The sequence below is a fragment of the Vanellus vanellus genome, assembly GCF_965231255.1.
Source record: "Vanellus vanellus genome assembly, chromosome: 2".
Classification (NCBI taxonomy): domain Eukaryota; kingdom Metazoa; phylum Chordata; class Aves; order Charadriiformes; family Charadriidae; genus Vanellus; species Vanellus vanellus.
The window spans coordinates 33,305,970-33,327,132 of NC_138906.1; the positions used below are offsets into that span (position 1 = coordinate 33,305,970).

Sequence of the window (21,163 nt, forward strand, 5' to 3'; positions counted from 1 at the left end):
TTTTGACTTTAGTGCACCCAAGATTTCATTCACCTCCCAACATACAAAATTAAATGCATACTGGCATCATCGTAGGATCACAGCCTAAGAATTAAAACTCACAATGGTGGCAGAGGCCACTGAAGTGCATCTTACCCAGTTTATGTAAGGCCGCATTTGTTCAGGCTCGCTAAAAATAAAAAACAGCTATTAGAGATCTGAGAGAATGCAGAAGGAAGAAGGACTTTTAAAAGCCTGCAGTAATCTGTTTCAGTTTTAGTTTTTCATATCCTATTTGCTATAAAATAATGTTCAATCAACCAATTTTTCTCTAGTCCAAGAAGCAGCTTCATAAAAAAAAAAAAAAAGAAAGAAAGAAAAAAGATTACTTGGCTTCCAGTTAGGGTTTCATAATCCACTGGATTTTATTGGTTTAGTAAAACTATGCTCTTCCATCATAAATGAAAGATTTGACTCATTCCTTTGAGACTTATTTCTTCTGCTGTTTGGTCAATTATTTTGTTTCATTTATTGAAAAGAAAGATAAAAGGAAACGTAGGTTCAAGTACAAAATAACTTTTCTTTCAAATGCCTGTTAAGTTTTCATGTATGTTTTCTTCTGTTTATGTATTTTAAGGGCCCCTTTTCCCACTACTGCAGGGTTTATTCAGCACAGGTAATTTTCGATATAAAGTTCAGAATGTTTTTTTCTTTGTACTGAGCAAGAAGCTCCAGTGGTTTCAGACTGCATAGCATTGAATGATTACATTCATCATTAAACAACAAAATATTCAGTAGCCAATTTCCAAACGTGATTTCTGATTTTTCTTTTGAGGCATAATCACATGCTTATTTAGTAATACGCACAACTTCCAGTCAAGTAACCTACCCCCAAAACTATTTGTAAAATTCACAATTCCATACTGAAAATAAACTCACGTGCCGAATAGGAGGTATGTTACTGTCTTCTGTAGGTCCAAGATCTCAAAATGAAGGACATCCTCCCTAATCTACAATGACGTTTACATCTTTAGTATCATTGATGTTAAGAAGTAGAATTTTGACAAAGTTGTCTATTTATAAAGTTTAGTAGAAGACCTCAGAAGCAACTTTTCAAGTATGACAGTGAGCTGTCTACTACTATATCCCATTATATTAATGATTTTTTCTCACTTTACATCACTCAGTGAACACTAGGACACAGTGACGCAACTCTGCACTAATGATATTACAGATATATATATAAAATCAGCAGAGATTTAATAACATCAGTGTGATTTAAATTTTTTTCCTATTAAAGTATTATTTTAAACATACGGTTTAGGTAAACTTATCAAAGGACACAGAGTTTGTAATATACATATAAATAACAAGGACAACAAACACCAGAAAACTAAGACCGATGGCTGCAGTGGTTTTTTAAACAGGCATTCATTCCTTTGCTGTGTTTGCCGCTAGAAGCATGCGAGACAGCGTATCACAAAAAGCATAAGCACTAGCACGGCTAACTGGCCTATCTCCTTCTCCCAAGCTCAGCTACATTCATAGTAAGAACGCACGTCTTAAAGTCTGGTACTACCAAAAATCAGTGGGAGTTTTGCCATCAATATCTTCTGGGTGAAACTTCCCTTAGCGTGTATGTTTATAAACCATTTATTTTAATAACTTTTTTCAGTGATCCAAATACTTCAAATACATACAAGCCTAGACTGTGTGCATCCAACACAATTACATCAGGCGATTTTTTAATTCAAGCTTTCATTAAATACAGCAGGAAAGCAGCTATCCGACCATCAAAGTCCCCGGACGCCCAGCCCAGAAGCCAAATGACTTCTTGCTGTGCACACCTCTGCAGCCACACGAGCTCAGGCTGGTAAAGGTGATGGCACTGCCCCGCTGCGTAGTGGGAGGAAGGCTTTTTCTGCGGGGTGGCAGCGCACCGTCTCGCCCCTACCCTGCCACCAGTAATACTTGAGAAACGATGATGCAGATCTGTAAGTCTTTAAAGCCTACTAAAAAAAGCAAGCGCGCGCACACACGCACACACAAAGCTTTTCGTCACATAAAAGCTTACAGTACTTTACAAATGGAAGGGAAGCACTGGTACTGCCATTGTATAGGTTGGGGAAACAGACATAAAAGGATAGGGCACAGGCTCGAGACAGATCATAAGGCTGGGTTCAGTGCCCAACTGTGCACTGATGTAATGAAGTAGCCTCCAGCACTGTTTATCAAGCTTCTCTAACACCACACTATTTTAGTTAGAAACCTTATTACCGACACATGCAAGTATTTATATTTAAAAAATATGACTTTCCTTTCACGTCCTTTCAAGTTGCATTCTTAAGTGTATTAGAACAAGGACATAGGATAACATAGGGAAAATAAGGATTGAACCCAACCCCACCGTAACTACATTTTACTGATGGATTTAAACTTTCCTCCTTCTAGCAGATGAAACCAGATTTACTTTGCTTCCTTTCCGGAGACTAAAAAAACTGCTTGGTAGAATACATTTTGCTGCTGAAAGAAACATGCTACAGCGACCGCTCATACTGCCATGTAACATTGTATTTGCTGAAAGCAATAATCCGGTGAGCAATATCGGATTATTAGCAGACAGCAACAAAGATAATGTTGTCACCTTCCCTTGAATTTCAAGACACAGAACTCAATCCTGCTCTTGAGAACTTCAAAGACACAGCATATTGAGCCATCACATCACTAAAGAATGACTATTTCCAAACAGCAAACTATAGGCAAGTTAATAGGCTCAATTAAAAAGCACTTATTAAATAATTAGCATGTCTAAAAAGGGAAACGAGTACGACACAAAAAAAAAAAAAAATCCGGAATCTGATTACTTACTGTGCAAAATAGTAGCAAAGTTATGCTAGATATGTTAGGACAAATTTTATCCTAGTATGTTAAAACCAATGAAATTAAAATTCAATTTATACAGACAACACTGAATTGTCAATGCTCAAACAATCGGGCAATCCTAATATTTTATCAATTAATAACTACAAGAATAATAAAGCATTTTTATTCCCCTACCATGCAACAGTTGTTTAAAAATCCTGAAAGGTAACTGCAGCCATGACTTATTTAAAAGTTTTAGTGACATTTTCGCCAGAATGTTTGCCAGAATGTTTGGATCCTCAATCCCCATGTGTCCATATCTCCTTCTGCATTTGGTTCTAGTACCACACTTCTTACCCATCCAGACCCCTCGGTGGCTTTGCTTTGAAGACTGGGATCCTTCATAGTGCTTAATACCAAATAATAAAAGAATAACATGCAATTACATTTCTGTGCCAAAGATTTAAAACAGAGTAACAGAAATAAGCTCCAAGGGCTTAAAAAACCTTGAGCATTTCAGTAGTTCCAGTAGAGTCAATAGACCTTCACACAAAAGCATTTGTTCTCCAGTAAACGTCTGGATTGGGACCCTGATGTTTCTAAAATGTTGGGGGGGGAGGAGGGGGGAAGAGAGTGTAAATCCTACTGAATGATATATATAAACAGACAGAAATACTTAATTAGGGGCTATACTTATTTCTGTCCACACAAAATTACTCTTTGGCCATAGGCAAAGAATTCTGAGAATGTATCAGTTAAATAGTGTTTAAAAATTTTACAGTCCTAGAAAAGTTCCTGATTGTTATTTCCTGAGAGTGAAAGTGAACATATTGCAAATTTTCATCTATTAAACAATCCAGCAAGTATCCCACTAGGTAGACCAACATTTGCTAAGCAATCAGCCTTAAAAGTTTTCTCCTAAAAATATTATTATTATTCATCAGATTTTGAACTTGTTTCATTTATGAATTCTACAGAGGTGTTTTCTTGTTGTTGTTGGGGGTTTTTTTAATGGTAAGTGATGCTTTGATACTGGATCCCAAACAAATTAACTCTTTCCATAAAAACTATGCTTTATTATGTATTTTTCTTGCTTCCGTTTACAACCACGCTGAAAAGCATAGACATATTGATGAATCAGTTACACAGTTCTTTTTGACTACAAGTGTGCAGCTCATTTTTCTTACTGATGTGTTTCAGAAACCAATCAGAAGTCCTCAAAACCCATGATTTTGCAGTATTTATAATCATTTATCAAAATTACCTGCTTTTTAGAGACCATTTCAAACAAGCACATATGATTTATGGTATTTAGATGTGTTTAAAATACATTCCCCAGAGATGTAACTTTTTACTGCGTGCACATTGAGAATAGGTAGGTTATAAAAGATGTTAAAACACTGGAAAAAAGAGTATTGTTTTCTTTTCGAGTGATTTGGCAATGAACAAAAACCAACTGAATAGCTATTGAAACACCAGATTCCTGAAATGTTTTTGTATGTTCAACAGCAGTGTTTCTATATGATACTATTGTAAATACAGTCAAAAATATGAATAGTTGTTATTACCTTTCCTTGGAAATCTGTGCCATATAAAAACATTTATCCACATTAAACTTTAAAAAAAAAAAAAAACACAACATTAAAAAAAGGTTTCTTACACCTGGGGGCATGTGTTATTTACATTAGTCTTTAACTGGAATCAAATTTTCTTATACCATATACTTATCTATCACAATTAAATGTTTGAATAGTTGTAGTGCTTAGAACTCCTTCAACACCACTCAGCCTCCCCCCTAATATTTTCAGCATAGTAGTGATTATTTTTTTTTTGGCCATGGCATTGTAGGCTTCCGTAAGGCTACCAGATTCACTTTCTTTTCACATTTCTCAGTAACCCTAGATTGTTCTTTCTATATAGTCATTAATATGCTTTCCTCCCGACTGAAGTTTTAAGAAAACTTGGACCTAAGTAAGCCAACCTAGACAATCGCAGTAGTCATTTTGCATTTGACGTGTTCTGCATCGTCTGAAAATCAAAACCTACTCTATAAAAACAAGAAATAAAATGGCCTCAGAAGTCACAGGCAAGTAACGAGAAGGGGAGGCATCAGAAAAATCCAAAATATTCCATATAGAACAACGCGTACCACAAAGCAACAAAGCGCTCCAAGAATATGTTTTTTATCCACTCAGCATGGTTTTCATCCGCACCTCATTAGCACACAGATAATTCTGACCATTAGTGCGCTTTAAAATAAGCGAATTTATTTGCAACCTAGCCTCAAATTTAGTATCGTCTTTTTCCTCCTACATCCTTGACATATGCAGAGCTGAGTTACAAAGGCAAGGAGGCAGATGCCATTACTCACTGCAAAACGTTAACATCTAAAGATTTGTGTGCATCACTCCTCAACCCGCGTGCAAGTTTCCTGACCCACTTCTGGGCCTACGCAGGTTGAAAGGAATGTTCTGAAGATAATGACAGAGCGACTACAAAACCTGGAGACACTGACAGCTGTAGCACGCGGGAGGCGATGACTAAGTAAGCAGTATTTCCCAGACCTTTACAACAAGAACAGTTGACAATTTCACCCTGTTCTGTGGCAGCCTATTCAATATCTTCAAAGGGAACTTCCCAAACTGCTTAAAACCTGGGTTAGGGCAAAAGAAAACTGTAAGTCAGACAGTTTATAAAACTAACACATTTCACCTTGCTTTCTCTATCGCAAACAAAAGTACAACAAAGCATAGTGAAAAATATTTCTGTTCTCCCATTCCCCTGAAATACGTGAATTCCCAGCAAAAAGAGCAAGCACAGGGACAAACATACAGTCCGTCGTCCAAAATTTTGCTCGTCTTCTCCATTTCTGTTTATAACTTAAAAAATTACACTCCCGCCATCAGAACAAATAAGGAAAATGGGTTACCTCTGCTGGTAAATTTTCAGAGTATCTATATGGCTGAGCAACAGTGACTAGTTTGGGAGACAAATGATACAAGGAATGTCCACGTTTTGCTTTCTTTACACTATCTATAAACTCAAGCTTTATGAATCAACGTTCCTGATCTTAAACGTTGAGGAACGAAAGCAAAGGAGTGCAAGAAAGGGGTAGCCTAAGGTTAATTCAGCTCTGAAATGCGGAACAGATTCAGTGCTCAAGAAAACACTGAACATTCTGTGGCTTTAAGTGATATGCTTAAGGAGAGGAAATGTATCTGTAAATAAGCAACAGCATTAATAATTGTCTCAGAATGCTGGCACTGAAACTTAAACAGTCTCTCTTCACTTCTTAGTTATTTACTATTAGGATTTTATACAAATGGCTATTGAAGTAGTTCCAAGTGTGATGAATATGCCTCCAAAAAGTGGGGAAGGCGTGGACGAAAATCTTTCAAGTATGGTAATTTGTTTAAAAAAAAAACCCAAAACCGATTAATGAGAAATAAAGGGGATGAATTTTAATCAAAAGAGGGGCAATTATAGATGACAAATATAGCAAAGCAGCGACTTAAAAAAAGTTCTTGCTGCCATACATTAGAAGGGCATTAAATATCTAGCACCAGAGTTCAGGATTAATAAAGGGGTGGGGTTAAATGTTCAGCCCAAAACTCAGGCTTTTCTGAAGAAAAACCAAAGATACAGCAGCTACCCAGTTGTCGTCAAAAGATGCCTCTTTTCAGTTTGAGAGATTCACAATTGCGTGAACGGACATAATGTATTTTCTTAGGGGAAGGGAGGAGGAAATAGTTACCTGCCTTGATCTTCAGAATCTCTTAGAAAATGAGGTTGGGAGTACAACACAGGATAAGCGTAACCATGGCTGAAGACTCGAACCCTTGTCCACTAAATCCAGTGGAAGGCTCCAGTCACTGCAGGGTAAGCTTTGTGACATTCCCCACTGGCTTTTTTTGGTTTTGTTTTTGTTTGCATTGCAAAATGAAATAAACAGAAAGCAATACAGATACTTCCCTGACAGTGAAAGGGACCGATTTCCTTTTTTCCTTCAGCTTTAAATAGACTGTAAAATACAGTAAATCCTTACACCGACAGGCATCCACTTATTTTCCCAGTAGTAACTGGAACACAAATTTTAGCATTGTTCATACACCTCATGAAATCAGAGAATTCCTTTTATTTCATAAGATGTAACGAAGATGCAACAAGAGATTTTGCCACCAGTGTTTTAACTAAATACGGCTTTTAATCTTGGAAGAGTTTTTAGCCCGTAGACCAGCTGTGTAAAATAAAATCCAGTTAAAGCCATCCTGAATTGCTCTAAACGTTTCTTAACGTAGTGGACAATGAAGAAAATGATGGTATCCTTGAGGGTTATTTTTTAAAATAGTTTCTGTCGCTTACCACTTTACCAAGCCCACCAGATTTCAAGTCAAAGAGGTCACGGTTTCAGTTGTGAACTTCATAAATATCTGGAAAAGCCTTTCACTTTCTCTTCCTCGATAACAAACAATTCGCTACGCCTGCTCTTGAGTTTTCAAACTGTCGAGCCCTCTCTTTTTCAAGTGCCTCCTGCTCATCTCAGTATATTTTTGATGACCCCCCGGTTTATGCGCGCTCTAACGGAAGTGCCATCAGTCGCGTTTGCCTATGCCGAGTGGCTTTTGTCAGAGCGGGACTTTGACAGGCTTTGCCTTTTTAAAAAGCAGAGATTATGTCAAGTTCTTTTGCAGGCTCAGCAATGCCAAATCATCGCCCTGGAATGACTGTGGGTCTACATGTTTCTACGCTTGTCTTTAAGTAAGAATTGCACTAATTTTAAAAGTCAGACAGCTCCTTCCTTCCCTCCGCCCCCGCCACCAGCAAAGTGAAGCGAAGCAGCTTTCTAAAACTCCCGTTCACCCGTTTGCTCTACAGACTCCAAATTTTGCCCCGTCCATGCTGCGGATTTGATGCAGGCGCACCCAGATCCTCCAGTGCAGCAAGGCATCAGCTCCTCTCCCCAGTCCCCGCTTCCAAGGCAGCCTTCCCAAGCGTTGTGCAACCGCCTCGGAACCGCAGTCAGCTCCGCGGCGAAGGGGCGGAGGGGCAGGAGCGCGCTATATTCCGAATTTTGAAGCAGAGGTGGCGTATCGGGCAGGGGGGAGGGGGACGCGGGACCAGATGCTAAAATCCTCACCCAAACTACAAGCGTTTCTCTCCTCGACTGTAGGAAACTCTCCCCCCCACCACCACCACCACACACCACCACCTTGATTTCATGCTCTACCACGTGCTGGATTTTGCCTTTTTATTTCCCCCCTAGCCACCCCCCCGGTAACTCTAATAAAGCTCGCTTTAATGATGGAGATGCCGAGAGCGCGTTGGAGACGGAAGGAGAGACCCGGCAGCCCGGTGTCAGCGGGCGGCGAGAGCCCGGCGGCGGCCGGGGCCAGCCCAGCCGAGCCCAGCCGCGGCGGGGGACCCGTGGCCCGGCGGCACTGCTCCCCCCCTCCCCCGGCACCCTCCGCCCGGGGGTCCCGCCCTGCAGGGGAAAGCGTGAGCCGTTTACCTGAGCTGTCGCTTTTCCTTTTCCCGGACCTCTTCTCTGTTTCCACCGGGGACAGAGCCTGCCTGCCATAGTCCCCTGGCGCACACGCTGCCCCCGTGGGGGTGTTCGTGCCCAGGCTGGAAGAGTTCGAACACAGGACGGGGGGGCTGCTGCCCAGCTCCGGGGGTCCTCCTGAGTCGGGCTGAAGGCAGAGGCTGTGCCTGGCCGCGGCGGGAGGAGACGACATCTGAGGAATGTGCCAGTTCGTCTGCAAAGCCTGGTGCTGCTGTTGCTGGTGGTGGTGGTGGTGATGATGGTGATGGTGGTGGTGCCCCCTATGATGCTGGCTGGCAAACATGCCCTCCTCATTGGGGTATCCCGCTATTATGCAAGAGGAAGAAGAAGAAGACAGATCAGGGTAGGACATGTGGTCAGATCTTCCATGCAGGGCAAGAGAAGACTGGGAGAAAGGGTGCAAGCTCTGCGCAGTGGCATGGGGGCTGCGCAGGCAGCCAAAGAGTGTGTGATCCATGGCATGCAAGTCTCAGGTTCCAGGCAGGAGAGTTTAGGAAAGATCCAACTTCACCACCCTTTGTCAACTTTCACTGTAAACAGATCGGGGTTGGGATTTTTTTTTTTTTTCCAAAACGGCAACGACAGACTTTGCAGCAGGCAGCTGAGCTCAGATAATCCAGGTCTTTAGCCCTAGTGGCCAGTCTCCGCTGCGTAAACACTCGGACCTAGATGAGCCTTTCTCAGAGCTGCTCAGATGTCAAGAAGTGGGAGAGGTTGAAGCCAATAGAAGGTGGTCCCAGAGAACTGCTTGAAGGGGGAAACAGCTCCGAGAGGTTATAAATACAGTAGTGTGTAATGTGAGCTGGGGGCTGGCTTAGCAACACAGCACTGACCACATGCAAACTCCCTCCAAAACGCCAGCGCCGTCCCCGCGCCGAGCCGCTCCGTCAGCGGGCGGCAGCGCTGCGCGCCCGCGCCCCGGGCACCCGCGGCAGCGACGGGGGGGTGGGGGGGTGGGGGAGGCTCGGCGGGGGCGCAGCCCGCCTCCCCCTGCGCCCGGGCGGGCCGCAGGGAGCACGCCCTCCCCTCACCCCCCCCCCGCCGCGGCGCCCGGCGGGGCTGCCCCGGGGCCGGGGAGGCCGGATCGGCGGAGGAGGGAGGGAGGGGAGGGAGGTCGGGCGGGGGGCGGTAGTGCCCCCGCGGGGCCATCACCGCCCCGTCGGGGCTGCCGGGGCGGCTCGGGGTGCCACCGCCCCCCGGGGAGCGGGCAGGGGAGGGCAATAAAGACCTGAAGCGAAACGCGTGAGGTTTACTCGGGGGTGGCAAACGGGGGTGCGGGGGCTACCGCCGCCCCTTTCTTCCCAGGGGGGGCGGAGGGCGCTCGGCAGCGCCTCACCTGCGCGCCCAGGTGGGAGGGAGCAGCGCGGCCCGGCGCGCAGGCGGCCGCGGCGGCGTGCGGAGCGGGCCGGGGCCGGGGTCGGCCGCCGCCATCCCCCGCGCCCAGCAGCAGCGCGGTGCGACCACGGGTGCGTAGCGTTCACACACCCACACCCCACCACCCCACCATCCATCCTCCGCCCGCACCCACCGCCCCGGCCCCCGGGAGGGACCGCAGCGCTGCCCCGGCGTCCTGCCCGCACCTCACGTTCTCCCCCCCCCCCCCCCAAAGCATCGTGGGGTGATCCACAAAGGAACCATCAAATCGGTTCTCCATCAAATCTGGCCGGAGAAAGACAAGTGTCCCTTTTCGCCCCCTGCCCCTTCAAAACGAGAACTCGCATAATTTTAATTCCCGGGATCTTAATTTCCTTCGTTGTGGTCTTTAGTGGCTCAAGAGGGACAACCTAGAGAGTCTGGGCTTGGCTTTATTTGTTTTTTTTTTTTTTTATTCTTTTAACATGCGTGTAGTGGAATTAACAGTAGCCACGAAGGCGACTGTTAACTGGTTTAAATTAGGATAACGCATTTATTGATCACTGACCAAAGAGGTGCCCACTGCGGAAACGTTTTGTTCCTTAGCCCTTCCTCCTCGCTCTACCTTCCTCCTCCTCCTCCTCCCCCAAATCAAAATTAAAAAAAAAAAAAAAAAAAAAGGAAAACCATTGCGCTCCTGCAATTTAAGTCTAAATTCTTGGGTCCATGTGCGAAAGATAAAATGAATTTCAATTGCTCTTGGAAAAAATCAGGAATTGTATGAGATTTGCAAGAGCTAGTTTCTTAAACGGAAATTGAGTCCTATTTTGTGGGAAATTAGTTTTGCAGACTTTCTAAAAAAAAAAAAATCTAAAACTTTTGTTCAGCAGCTGCTCCACTTTTCCCTGCAGTTTCAGGCTGAGCTGGAACCTGCAGCAGTCTTTCGACGGTAAGATTTTCCCCCCTTTTCTGACATCTAATGCTTTTTAAAAATTGTCTTTAGATTTAACTGTAACAATGCGGTCTTTAAAAAGAGAGTGGCGTCCAAAGCAGAAGTTGCTGCCTCTGTGCACTGTTCAAAACTTGATATTTCTTCAGAATAAAGGAAATATACAGTTACAACACTGATGAAATATTTTGTGCTTTTCATTGTGTTTATCGTTTCAATATGTGCTCTAATATTAAAAGAGAGGAGTACAAAGAAAACTCAGTGCCTGAACCCCTCTTGGGTTTGCTAACTCGCCGGGCTGCGAGCACAGGGGTGGTGGTGTCCCTCAGAAAACCCGGCACTGCCACCATGCCAGCTAGTTACCGGCGGGGTGCGTCGCGCCCGCAGCGGCCCCGCCGGCCCCGGCCCGTCTCCCCGCCGCCGGCGGCCCGAGGGGCTGCGGGGGCGGGCGGCGGGGCCGGCGGCGGGCGGCCCCAGGTGGGAGAGCGGGGAGCGGCGGGGCGGCCCCCCTCCCCCCCGCACACCCCTTCACCCCGGCGGCCGCTCCCCTCCGCACCTCTCCGCGCCTCTCCAACCTGCTGCTGTCAGCCCGCCCGCCCCGGCCGCGGTGGCCAGGCGCCGTCGGAGGGGGGACGGGGGGGGACGACACCGGGGCAGCGACCGGGGCCGCGGAGGTGGGGACACACAGAGGAATGCCAGGACCCCTCCTGCAAGGGCCGCCACCGCTGAAGCCCTGACACCGCCAGAGATGCGAAGGGGCCAGGGAAGTCCCCAAACCCCAAGCCAGTGTAAAAAAAAAAAAAAAAAGCCTTTTTTTTTTTTTTTAAATTCTAGGGGATGGCCGCACAGGATTTCTCGCACAGAATTAAAAAAAAAAAAAAAAAAAAAAAGTGAAGTAAGTGAAGTACAATGAAGAAAGTGAGAGGGTGCGAGGGGGAGGGAGAAAGATTAGGTTTCCAAGAGAAATAAGAGATGGAGCCAAATAGCGCTTTTTGAGGGAGAGGTAGGAGAGGCTGCAAAAGGTGAAGAAGGAAAAAACAGGAGGAACGCAATAGCAAAGTCGTAATGGCACGGCAAAGTGTTTGCCATTAGCTTCATAATCAAATCTGAATATTCGGGACTGTGCTTCCTTGGGCTCCTGAGTCCCCTAATAAGTATGCAAGTCCTAGATCAAGTGTTCTTATTACTTCTTTAACATGAGATTTTAAGCACACAAGAACTGAAAATGCAAATCTCTGTAGAGCTTTAGCCTTTCATTTTAAACAATATAAGGAAAATGCAATATTGGCAACTAATGTTGAGGCAAATAAACAACTTCAAACGCTTACTGAAACGATTCAAAAAGTTTCTGTGCAGAGTTATCAAATAACTATTGCTATACGATACCATCCTTTGTAAAAATTTATGACTTTTCAGTCAAAGAAAGCCTCAGTGCAAAGCTTCTCAGTGAAATAATTGCTGAAGAAAGTGTAAGCAGTTGTTACCTCTCAATACTAATGATTGAATTCTCGTTCATACTGTATCTTTTCAGAATGTGCGTTTGACCTACATGTGGTACAAAAGCGTTAACTTAAATCAATGCCAGCAAGTTTGCCCAAAGCTTACAACATCAAGTGAAAAAATAGAATGTTTTAAATATATGAAAACAGTAAACCGTTTAACTCATAAAAACATCTGGAGCCAACACAGTTTGGAACATCATTTATATTTTCATGTATGGGCTAATATTTGCATTCGCTTTGTTTTTCGGGTTTGGTGGTGTTTTTGGTTGTGTGTTTGTTTTTTTTTTTTTAACTTACGATTTATGGGGAAAGAGATCATAGAAAATTGACCTGAATGAACCAGTGTACAATTCCTCCTCTTCAGGACTTTTGTAGTCTTGCTCAGTTTTTTACGTTGGAGGCTGAAAGCACCATCTTCCTGAGTATTTATCAGAATGTAAGTAGGATTCTTGAACAGTTCTTTCTAGTGTCTGGTTTGCATATTTGCAATATGCATATTACAGTAAAATCAGATAGTCATACCTGGGGACCACTGTTTGAGTGGTATAGATGGTCATAGCTTTGTTGAAGTCAGCAAAAAGATAACAATTTACGCCATTTAAGAATATTTTCCTTACTGTCAAAGAGAAAGCTTACAAATATGAATTCAGTTTATTTTAGCCAAAGATTTTATTGTACTCAAGAGCCTACCAAAGCAAGAGGACGAGGTTTTATTGTACTGTAATTATGATCAGTTCGTATTTTTCCATGGCAATTTGGTGAAGGCAGGCATCATTATTTAACCTTAGAGTCAATCCAGATTCACAACAGATGTATGTTTATTTTCAGTCATTTCTTTTTTTTTTCCCTAAATTTTGCCTGTTTAACTCCCACAGAAGCAATATAATTCGTTTCTCTTGATACCTGTGCTGCAATGGAAATCTACAGATATAAGCAATAATAAAGCCTGGGGATTATGCATCATTTCAGGGATGCTTGAATGCCTTAACTGAAAATCTTTGCACAGAAAATGAGTAATTTGTTGACTGACTTCTCAAAAATACTGAATCCCTGACTAGTTAAGAATGATTACCATTACATTTACCATTCATAAACCTACGGTATGCCAGCATCTTCACTATACTTCACCATAAAACCATTTTCTTGTGAGAAATTACACTACCACAATACGTACCACAGAACTTTAACATTGCATTTCTGTGGTGTACTTCCATTTCACTCTTTTTAACGCTTACATGTGCCATGGTTTAACACTTATCAGACACAATTTTTGCGTTAAAGACTACAACATATCTATAAAAACTCTAAGCCTGAATCCATATTTTCGACTACTTCTCCCGTATACATATGGATTCTGTTCTAATTTTCATGATCTCCAAGTATTACAGATTTTAAAGCTATGCCAGCAATTCAGTATATTACATAAAAGTTATGCTGAACTATGAGGCCCTCACTGAAAATGATTTACAAGTTTGCATTACATCATTAAAAGTTATTTGAATTGCCAGCCCACTCTTACCAGTGAAATATCTTAGGCTTCCTATTTAATTTAAATAAACCGATGAAATATTGAAATGGTTAATGTACTTGAGGCTTCACACCTGAACTATGATGTTTCTGGAATGCTTTTAGAGTTTAAGCTATGGGAAACTTGCATTCCACATTAGATACTCAAAAGCCCCAGAACAAGTCCCCTTCAAAACTTTGGTGTGTGCTTGTTTTAAATAGATAATTTATTTGCAGACTGAACCATCTTGCACAATGCTATTTGTTTCCCAATCTGCATGTTATATTGCAATTTAACAATTGTTTCATTCTTTCTAGTATTATCTCCACTTAAGAATACTGAACGAAAAAACAGTTATCACAATACTTGTAGGATACTTTAATAACATGTATCTTGCATTTGTGTTTAGAAATGTATTCAAAGTGCGTGTGCAGGCAAGTCAGTGATGCCTGAAAAATATGTTTTCCATTTTGTTTTCTCCAAATCTTCACAGTTAGACAATCTACTCGGTCCATTCTCCCATTAAAATTACTAATCACAGAGAAAAAAAAAGGCTTGTATTATTACATACTATTCATTTTATTATTTGATACAATTTGCATTGTGGATTTGGATCTGTATATGTATTCGAAAGACATTTTACCAGAGCTCCCATCAAAAATACGGACACAGTTGTGCACGGAAGAAAGGTGAATCGTATTTTCAGCACTGTATTTTTAACACTGCTTACTTCTTTCTGTGCTGCGCAGATAATCTTTTGCTGATTATACTTCAAGTTTTAATCCCACAGAACAAAAAATACAGATGATTCAAATCTTTGTGCATCAAGTGTTTTGCGCTATGATTTACACCCACTTACTGGGTAAATACGCAGTACGCTTAGATTACAAAGACCGAACTAGAGAAAAAACCCCTACTATTACCTGAAATATTTATTGTCCCCTGGCTGATACTTCCAGGCCCTTGCAGGACCAGCAGCAGGGGGCATATTTCATAATTCTGCCTCCATCAGGGGACGTTAGGAGAGTGATAAGTCACTAATCTTCATCACCTCTTTTACACATTAATGAGTAAAATACTACTCACAGTGTGTATTCCCAGTCATTTCTAATTTTCTCTGCTCTGGAGTGAGAAAAAGACACATATGCATACATCAAGAATAAATAACTGCAAAATATCTAGGTTTTAATAGCTGCTGGGATTATGTCACTTACTTTGCAGGTGTGTTTGCTTATGATTTATAGTGTGATGAGCTCTAGACTTGGAACAGAAACCCCTAACTAGCTAGTATTCGAAACAGAAAGAGATTCACTGCCCTGAAGAGCTCAGACTATTCATTTCACCAGTTTCACATGAGAGTACTCCTGCGTTTTTACAGAGTCCTGTTTGCATTCACAGTGATTTGCTTGACTAAAAGCACTTGCAGGATTCAAACCTTAATTAATAGTAGCTGTAAGGAAACAAAGAGCTAAAAATTGCATGTACTTTTTTTATGCATAACTGCATCATGCTCCTCAAAGCTTAATGTCAGATAACGCTAACAACAGACACTGGATGGAGAAATTAAATACAAAATAACAATTGTTTGAAATGATCATTTTAGATTAAATGGGGTTTTTTTTAGATGCAGATATTATGGCTTGTGAAAGAAAAAAACCAAATCAAGCAAGATTTGCCTAAAAAATACGTGCCAAGAAGAGCTTAATTTGCAGAGACATCACCAAAAGACACAATCGTATCTGTCTCAAAGATTTTGATCTGGGAAACTATTTTAAGTTTGCTGGCGTCAATGACACTACTGACGTTAAAAAAAAATAGGAAAGTTCTTAACTATCTTGAAGAAAGGTCCAAGTGGCATACGTTAAGGAGATTGACACCTTCCAAACCCACATTTATTTGCATAAACTCATTTTTTTTTATTTCCCCAAAGCAGAATGTAGCTTCAATGATGAGCTGTGAATATATTATGCTATTTCTTGAAATGAACCTTTCCAAGATATTTGTATTTGTTATGCTTTATGAGGCATCACACTTGCATGTTCTTTCATGTAATGCAGATAGGTCTGAGGGTGGGTTCAATAAACTATTCCGGTAAGGGACTGTCTTTGAGCCTCTTTCACACCATCTAAATATAAATATCGGACTTTGGCGCACCAAATCACTCTCAGGAGCCACTTTCCTCTTTCCATTGATGTCTATTTCATATATTTAATTTAAATTAGATGCCCGCAATAAAAGCATGAAACCCATTTATTCCTATCTCCTCTTTTCCAAAAGGAAAGTGCCTAGCACCGTGGGCTCAGTGAAGCTCAGCTGTACAGCAAAGAAGAGGTATATTATTTGGCATACACTCCAGCTGACTGAGACACAAATGCAAAATACAGCACGTGGGGACACTGTCTGGATTTGTGCGATTCCTTCATAGGCATTTTGTTCATGAACTTTACGCATTTGTGCATTTGAGCTGTAGAACGTATCACTTAGGGATTTAGATTTTATTTAATAATCCAAGTATATTTCAATACAAGATGGTAAACTAAAAATATTTTCCATTTAACTGTTTCAAAACGCCATGTGCAAGAGAACACAACAAAATGGAATTAACTCATAACATATGCAACTCTTATTTGTGCAAGAGCAGTATATGCCCCTAAATCCAGACTGCAGCATCTGGAGGCATAGCATGTCTCTAATGGAAGAGAAAGGCACGAGACATGTCAGCTTCTTGGCTATGTTACCCTGAAAGCTGTGCCTTTTCTTTCGTGATACCCAATACAACTCTGATTAAAACTAATAAAACGGACACTGTCCAGGTAAACTGCCTTGGAAGCATTTTGGATTTTTCATTTCATTAGCTGTAGGCAGTAGGGTTAAGGTGAGATAGATATTTACAATACAAAAAAAATCTTATCTAAAGCTCTTTCACTTGAAACAATCAAATTTGAGTAAAACCTAATATCTCATGGTATGAATCATGCATTCATAGTGCATCCAAACATACAAATTCCCATTTGTAGAAACAAGTTTTACTGTCACCACGATATTTGTAGTGCCTCTTTCTTGTTACTGCTTTTTACCTCCAGTAGTATTACAAATAATGGATTCTTCATACACTTTTACTACTGTGGTCAGCTCGGTCGAGACTCTGAAAACATTTTAAAGAAACAATTCATCCTTTAAATGTTTTACAACATTAACTGTCTTCACACTTGACCTTGAGAAGTGCTGCATCTTTTCTTTTCCCCATCGACCTCACAGGATTGACGTTATCGTTAGACTGTAACAGCAATTTAAAAAAGTGCAGCTGAACATAAATACTGTTACTTGTGGTTACAAAAAAAAACCCGTCTCCTGCTGAAAATTGCATTTTGAAACAACTATGTATGAATGCATTCTACTAATGCATTTTCAAATTTTTATTGTATTAAAACCATTAAATGATCTGCTATAGAAGTTCAGATGTCTAATTTTAAATTTTCTTTCATTCATTTTTATCAGTTAATCTCCTCTGTTACATTCATACTAAGCAAGGGAGAAAGTATGTCTATTGGAGTTACTGCAAAAAACACAAGTGGAAACTGAGAAAATGCATTGCTACAAAGATTTGTTTACAAAACTTCAAAAATCCTATCACGAACAGCATGCTGAATGTATAAATACACATATGCATACACTAAAAGAGGGTGTTCAACCAGGCAAAAATACGAGCATACCTCCAGGCTCAAACCCTTAATGTACGATTAAAACAAATTAGGTTAGTGCCCGCTTTCTTTTAATAATAGGGAGAGATCTTAGATGCATTATACAAAAATAGAAAGCCTCGCATTAAAGCAAATGAAGGAGCAGAAAAAGCTCTTTGCACAGATTACCAGACAAAGTTCTGACTTCGCTTCCTAGCAGGGTAAAATGTTTGGGAATGTATCTAATCTAACACACCCTATAAAACTGTACAGTAGTCCCTGGTACAACAGTGAGCTGTATGGAAAAAAAGGTCACATCCCAGAGCAAAATTCCAAGATTTCAGCCTGCAATCCAAAACTGCCTGTTTTAATTTCTAAATTGTGAAGCTGTGTACCCATTTTGGAAAGCAGGTAGGCAGCCTTCCGTTATATATGTACAGTAATTTCATTATGTATGACCCCCTAGAGCTGTGGTAATGAGGCTTTTTTTAAAACATACCTTGACCTGATGATGAGAATATTTTCTTCTAAAAATAAGTCATATATTTAATTTCTAATATGGCAGGCATGGCGTGTATCCAGGGGTGCATGCAGTACATTTACCCTGTACAATTTGTAGTCTATCAGACTTTCCCAAATGAACTCCCATAAATATGAACATACATTGCTTGTTTGTTTTCTTCTTTTTTTTTTTTTTTTTTAAGTTTCCTTTATTGGTATCATAATAGTATGATCCAAATATAAGGAAATAACCATATCATATTAAACACAGGAATATGCTTTCACAGTCGTTTATTGTGCATAGCTAGTAAACATTTCCTGGCAAACAATTTAGAGAGTCCATAAATTCCATCCTAACGCTACTTCCGTAGCTAGATGCAATGCACCATACACGAGGGTATTAGCTCAGTCTCTCTCATCCGGAATGGGTGGATTGGAATTGAAAAATCCCCACCCCCCCATTATAGCACCATATGTCTCGAAAGTCTATCCTCTCTCAGGGCAAACGGCTCCTCTCAGATCCGCCTGATGGATCACGACTTACACCACGCTGTCCCTCGCTATTTAATCTAACAGCATTTCTGAAGTAGCTATCAGGAGAGCACACCGAGCCAAGCATCCCTTTGGTGTTAGTGGCAGTTCCCCACGCAGAGAATATCAGGGATATGGAATAGCAGAGGGAAAATCTACCACACCATGCCGATTTGTATGGAAAATTTGATCCTCAAGCTAGGGGTAGGGAAAAGAAGAAAGCCTCTCCCTCCAGAAAACAGCAATGCTCATGATTCCCCAGTTCCTTTTCTAACCAGTTAACCAGTGTTAGTAGAACAGGTTTGCAGCGTCTTCAGGGATACTGTCTATAACAATTATTTCAAACAATTTTCTCTAGATATCTATTGAGGTGTTTATAGATTGAGGGATTATTAGGGGAACAGTTAACCCATAAAATTTTTTTGTGTATTAGGTTTCTGCTTAATCTTTTTCAGTTCTCTTTCTCTGCATGCGTCAATTTATGATGGGGCAAAAGAAATCCTTTAAATGACACTCAAACCATTTGGTGTTTGAAAAAATTTGTGTGAGATGATCATGTTAAGGTAAAGTTCATATTGCTAGTAGAAGAGACTAAACCGACATATTTCCTGCAGTTTGTGTCCTTATTACAGGTATACATTAATATCATTCCTGTTACAGGTATTATTTCCAGATTATGTTGGATTGAAAACAAAGAGTTAGCGAAAATCTGGACTCCTTCCAAGTTTCCAAAGACCAGCTCAAAAGCTCAAAGGGGTTCAGTCACCATGTCAATGTTCTGCTTTACGATCTTTAATTTTACAGGATATAATATTAAAACTTCTTCCCTGTACCCCTTGAATCAGCATCTGAGGAAGGGTTGTGTGATAACAAAGACAACTAAGAGCAGAATGATTTTATTTCCCTGGTCATGAAAGTCTTTTTGTTTTCTAACTCCTTGCTTTTAAAATCCTCTTTCCTTTATTTATATCGGTGGAACCATTATTAAAGAAATAGTCCTCCTTTTAGTTCCCAGCTTCATTATATATATTTGGTAATCCATGTACATTATCATAATCTTTCATCAAATGTGGTCTGCTTTGCAAGATTATTGCGTGAACAACCAAAGGCTTTGGAGTAAAAAGTGTGCTGGATTATTGCACTCGTTGAAACTAATTAAAACGACCAGGCCTTCAGGGCTGTAGAATTTTAGATTTTTACCCTGTGTTCTTTGCCCACTGCTTGACAGCAGACCTTGCATGAGCATCCCTCATTTGCTGGCTACTCATCTTTACAACCTCCCTGTACTTCCTCCTGGTACCTCTAAGGCACCGAGTTCAGCCATGAGTCCTTCAGCAGTACTCTGAAGAGAAGTAGTTTGTGGTCTGCAATTTGCTCAACTTATTGTCTGATGATAAAGCCCCTAATTCCTTTCCTGGACCAGGACCTCCGCCAGCTTCCTTTCATTGTGCACATGGGCAAACAGAGGCAGAAGAAAGATAACGCTCCGCTTGTTCAGCACAACTCCAGCAATCATTTTCTCTTTTATGTTTCCAGTGAATCTGATTGCTGGCAAAAGCTGCCAGAAAAAGACAAGTCTGATCAGAAAGAGCATGAGCAGAGAAAGTCCAGTTTCCCAGATACGTAGCCTCAAGGATTATTTTGTACTGGTGATAGGGTGTATTAGTCACTGGGCCCGGTCAACCTTGGCCTCCCACAAGTCAAACAAGTGTTCCTGCTCATGTGAATGTCCCCTAATAACCATTTTGCTGTGAATACTTGTCTGATTGGCACAGCAAACTATTTTCTTATATTCATCATTATGCTCAAGTGTGGTTATATGGATTTTTTTCCTGACTCTCCTCATGGTACAGAATACCAATAACAAATTCGATTCATGTGTTTTATGTACATTAAATAGTAGGAAATACATCTGTGTAGAAAATGTAGCTAGTTCCTGTGCTCGCAGAGTCTCTCTGGATTTATTGTATTGAAGCCAAATCTATTGTTAATCCATTTAATACTGATTGTATTCTCCAAATATGTTTGGTGTTTCCTTTCCAAACTCTCATATACGTAAGGCAGTATTATATGATCATAAGGTACTGGCAAAAATCATTAAAACAGGTAATACATTGCGTTCTTGCTGATAAAATTCTTAGAACCTCACTAATTAATTTTAGATGGTGACCGGTTGAATGATCAGTAATATTTTAGTAGCATCTCTATGGAGATCTTTGCCCTTTTTATATCAGGTGCTGTGGACTGAACGGGAGAACTTTTCATCTAAATAGGAAAGATAAAGCGTAAAAGAAATTAAACCACAATGAAATTGTAAGGCAACTATACCTAAAATTAGAAACGTATACGGCAGATATTCAGTTCAGGTCTGTCGTTAAGAATAGTTCGCTTGCAACACAAATAGAAATGCAGCATTTCTTTTTAAAAATGTTTCTAGGGAATCGTGTAGCAAGAATTAGGAGATGCATTCTCTGCAAGCATTCTTATTTAATACCATTTCTGAACAGGTCTCACCCTCTTAAAGAATGGGATTAAATAAGGTTGAGGTAATTGGGAGTTACGGTCCATTTAGTGAACTTTACCATGAAGCCAGTGGCAAGTTAAATCATTATAATATGGAACAGTGGTTTGTGAAGAAAACTGCTGGAAGTCTAACAGTTTGAGTGCCACTGACTTCAAAGAGGCTGGAATTTCAGATCCAATTTCCAGAATTTTATAATTTGTTATAATTGTAGC

The 21,163-nt window shown here is 41.1% G+C and overlaps 1 protein-coding gene across 1 annotated transcript in view; it reads right to left on the reverse strand.

The window, feature by feature from the left end:
- MEOX2 (mesenchyme homeobox 2) overlaps positions 1–9,147 on the reverse strand; it is a 52,876-nt gene extending 43,729 nt beyond the window's left edge. The window contains exon 1 of the mRNA XM_082479981.1: positions 8,351–9,147. Within this exon, the coding sequence (XP_082336107.1) occupies positions 8,351–8,861 (511 nt within the window). The 5' untranslated portion in view covers positions 8,862–9,147. The remainder of the gene's footprint in view (positions 1–8,350) is intronic.
- Positions 9,148–21,163: the final 12,016 nt, after the last annotated feature.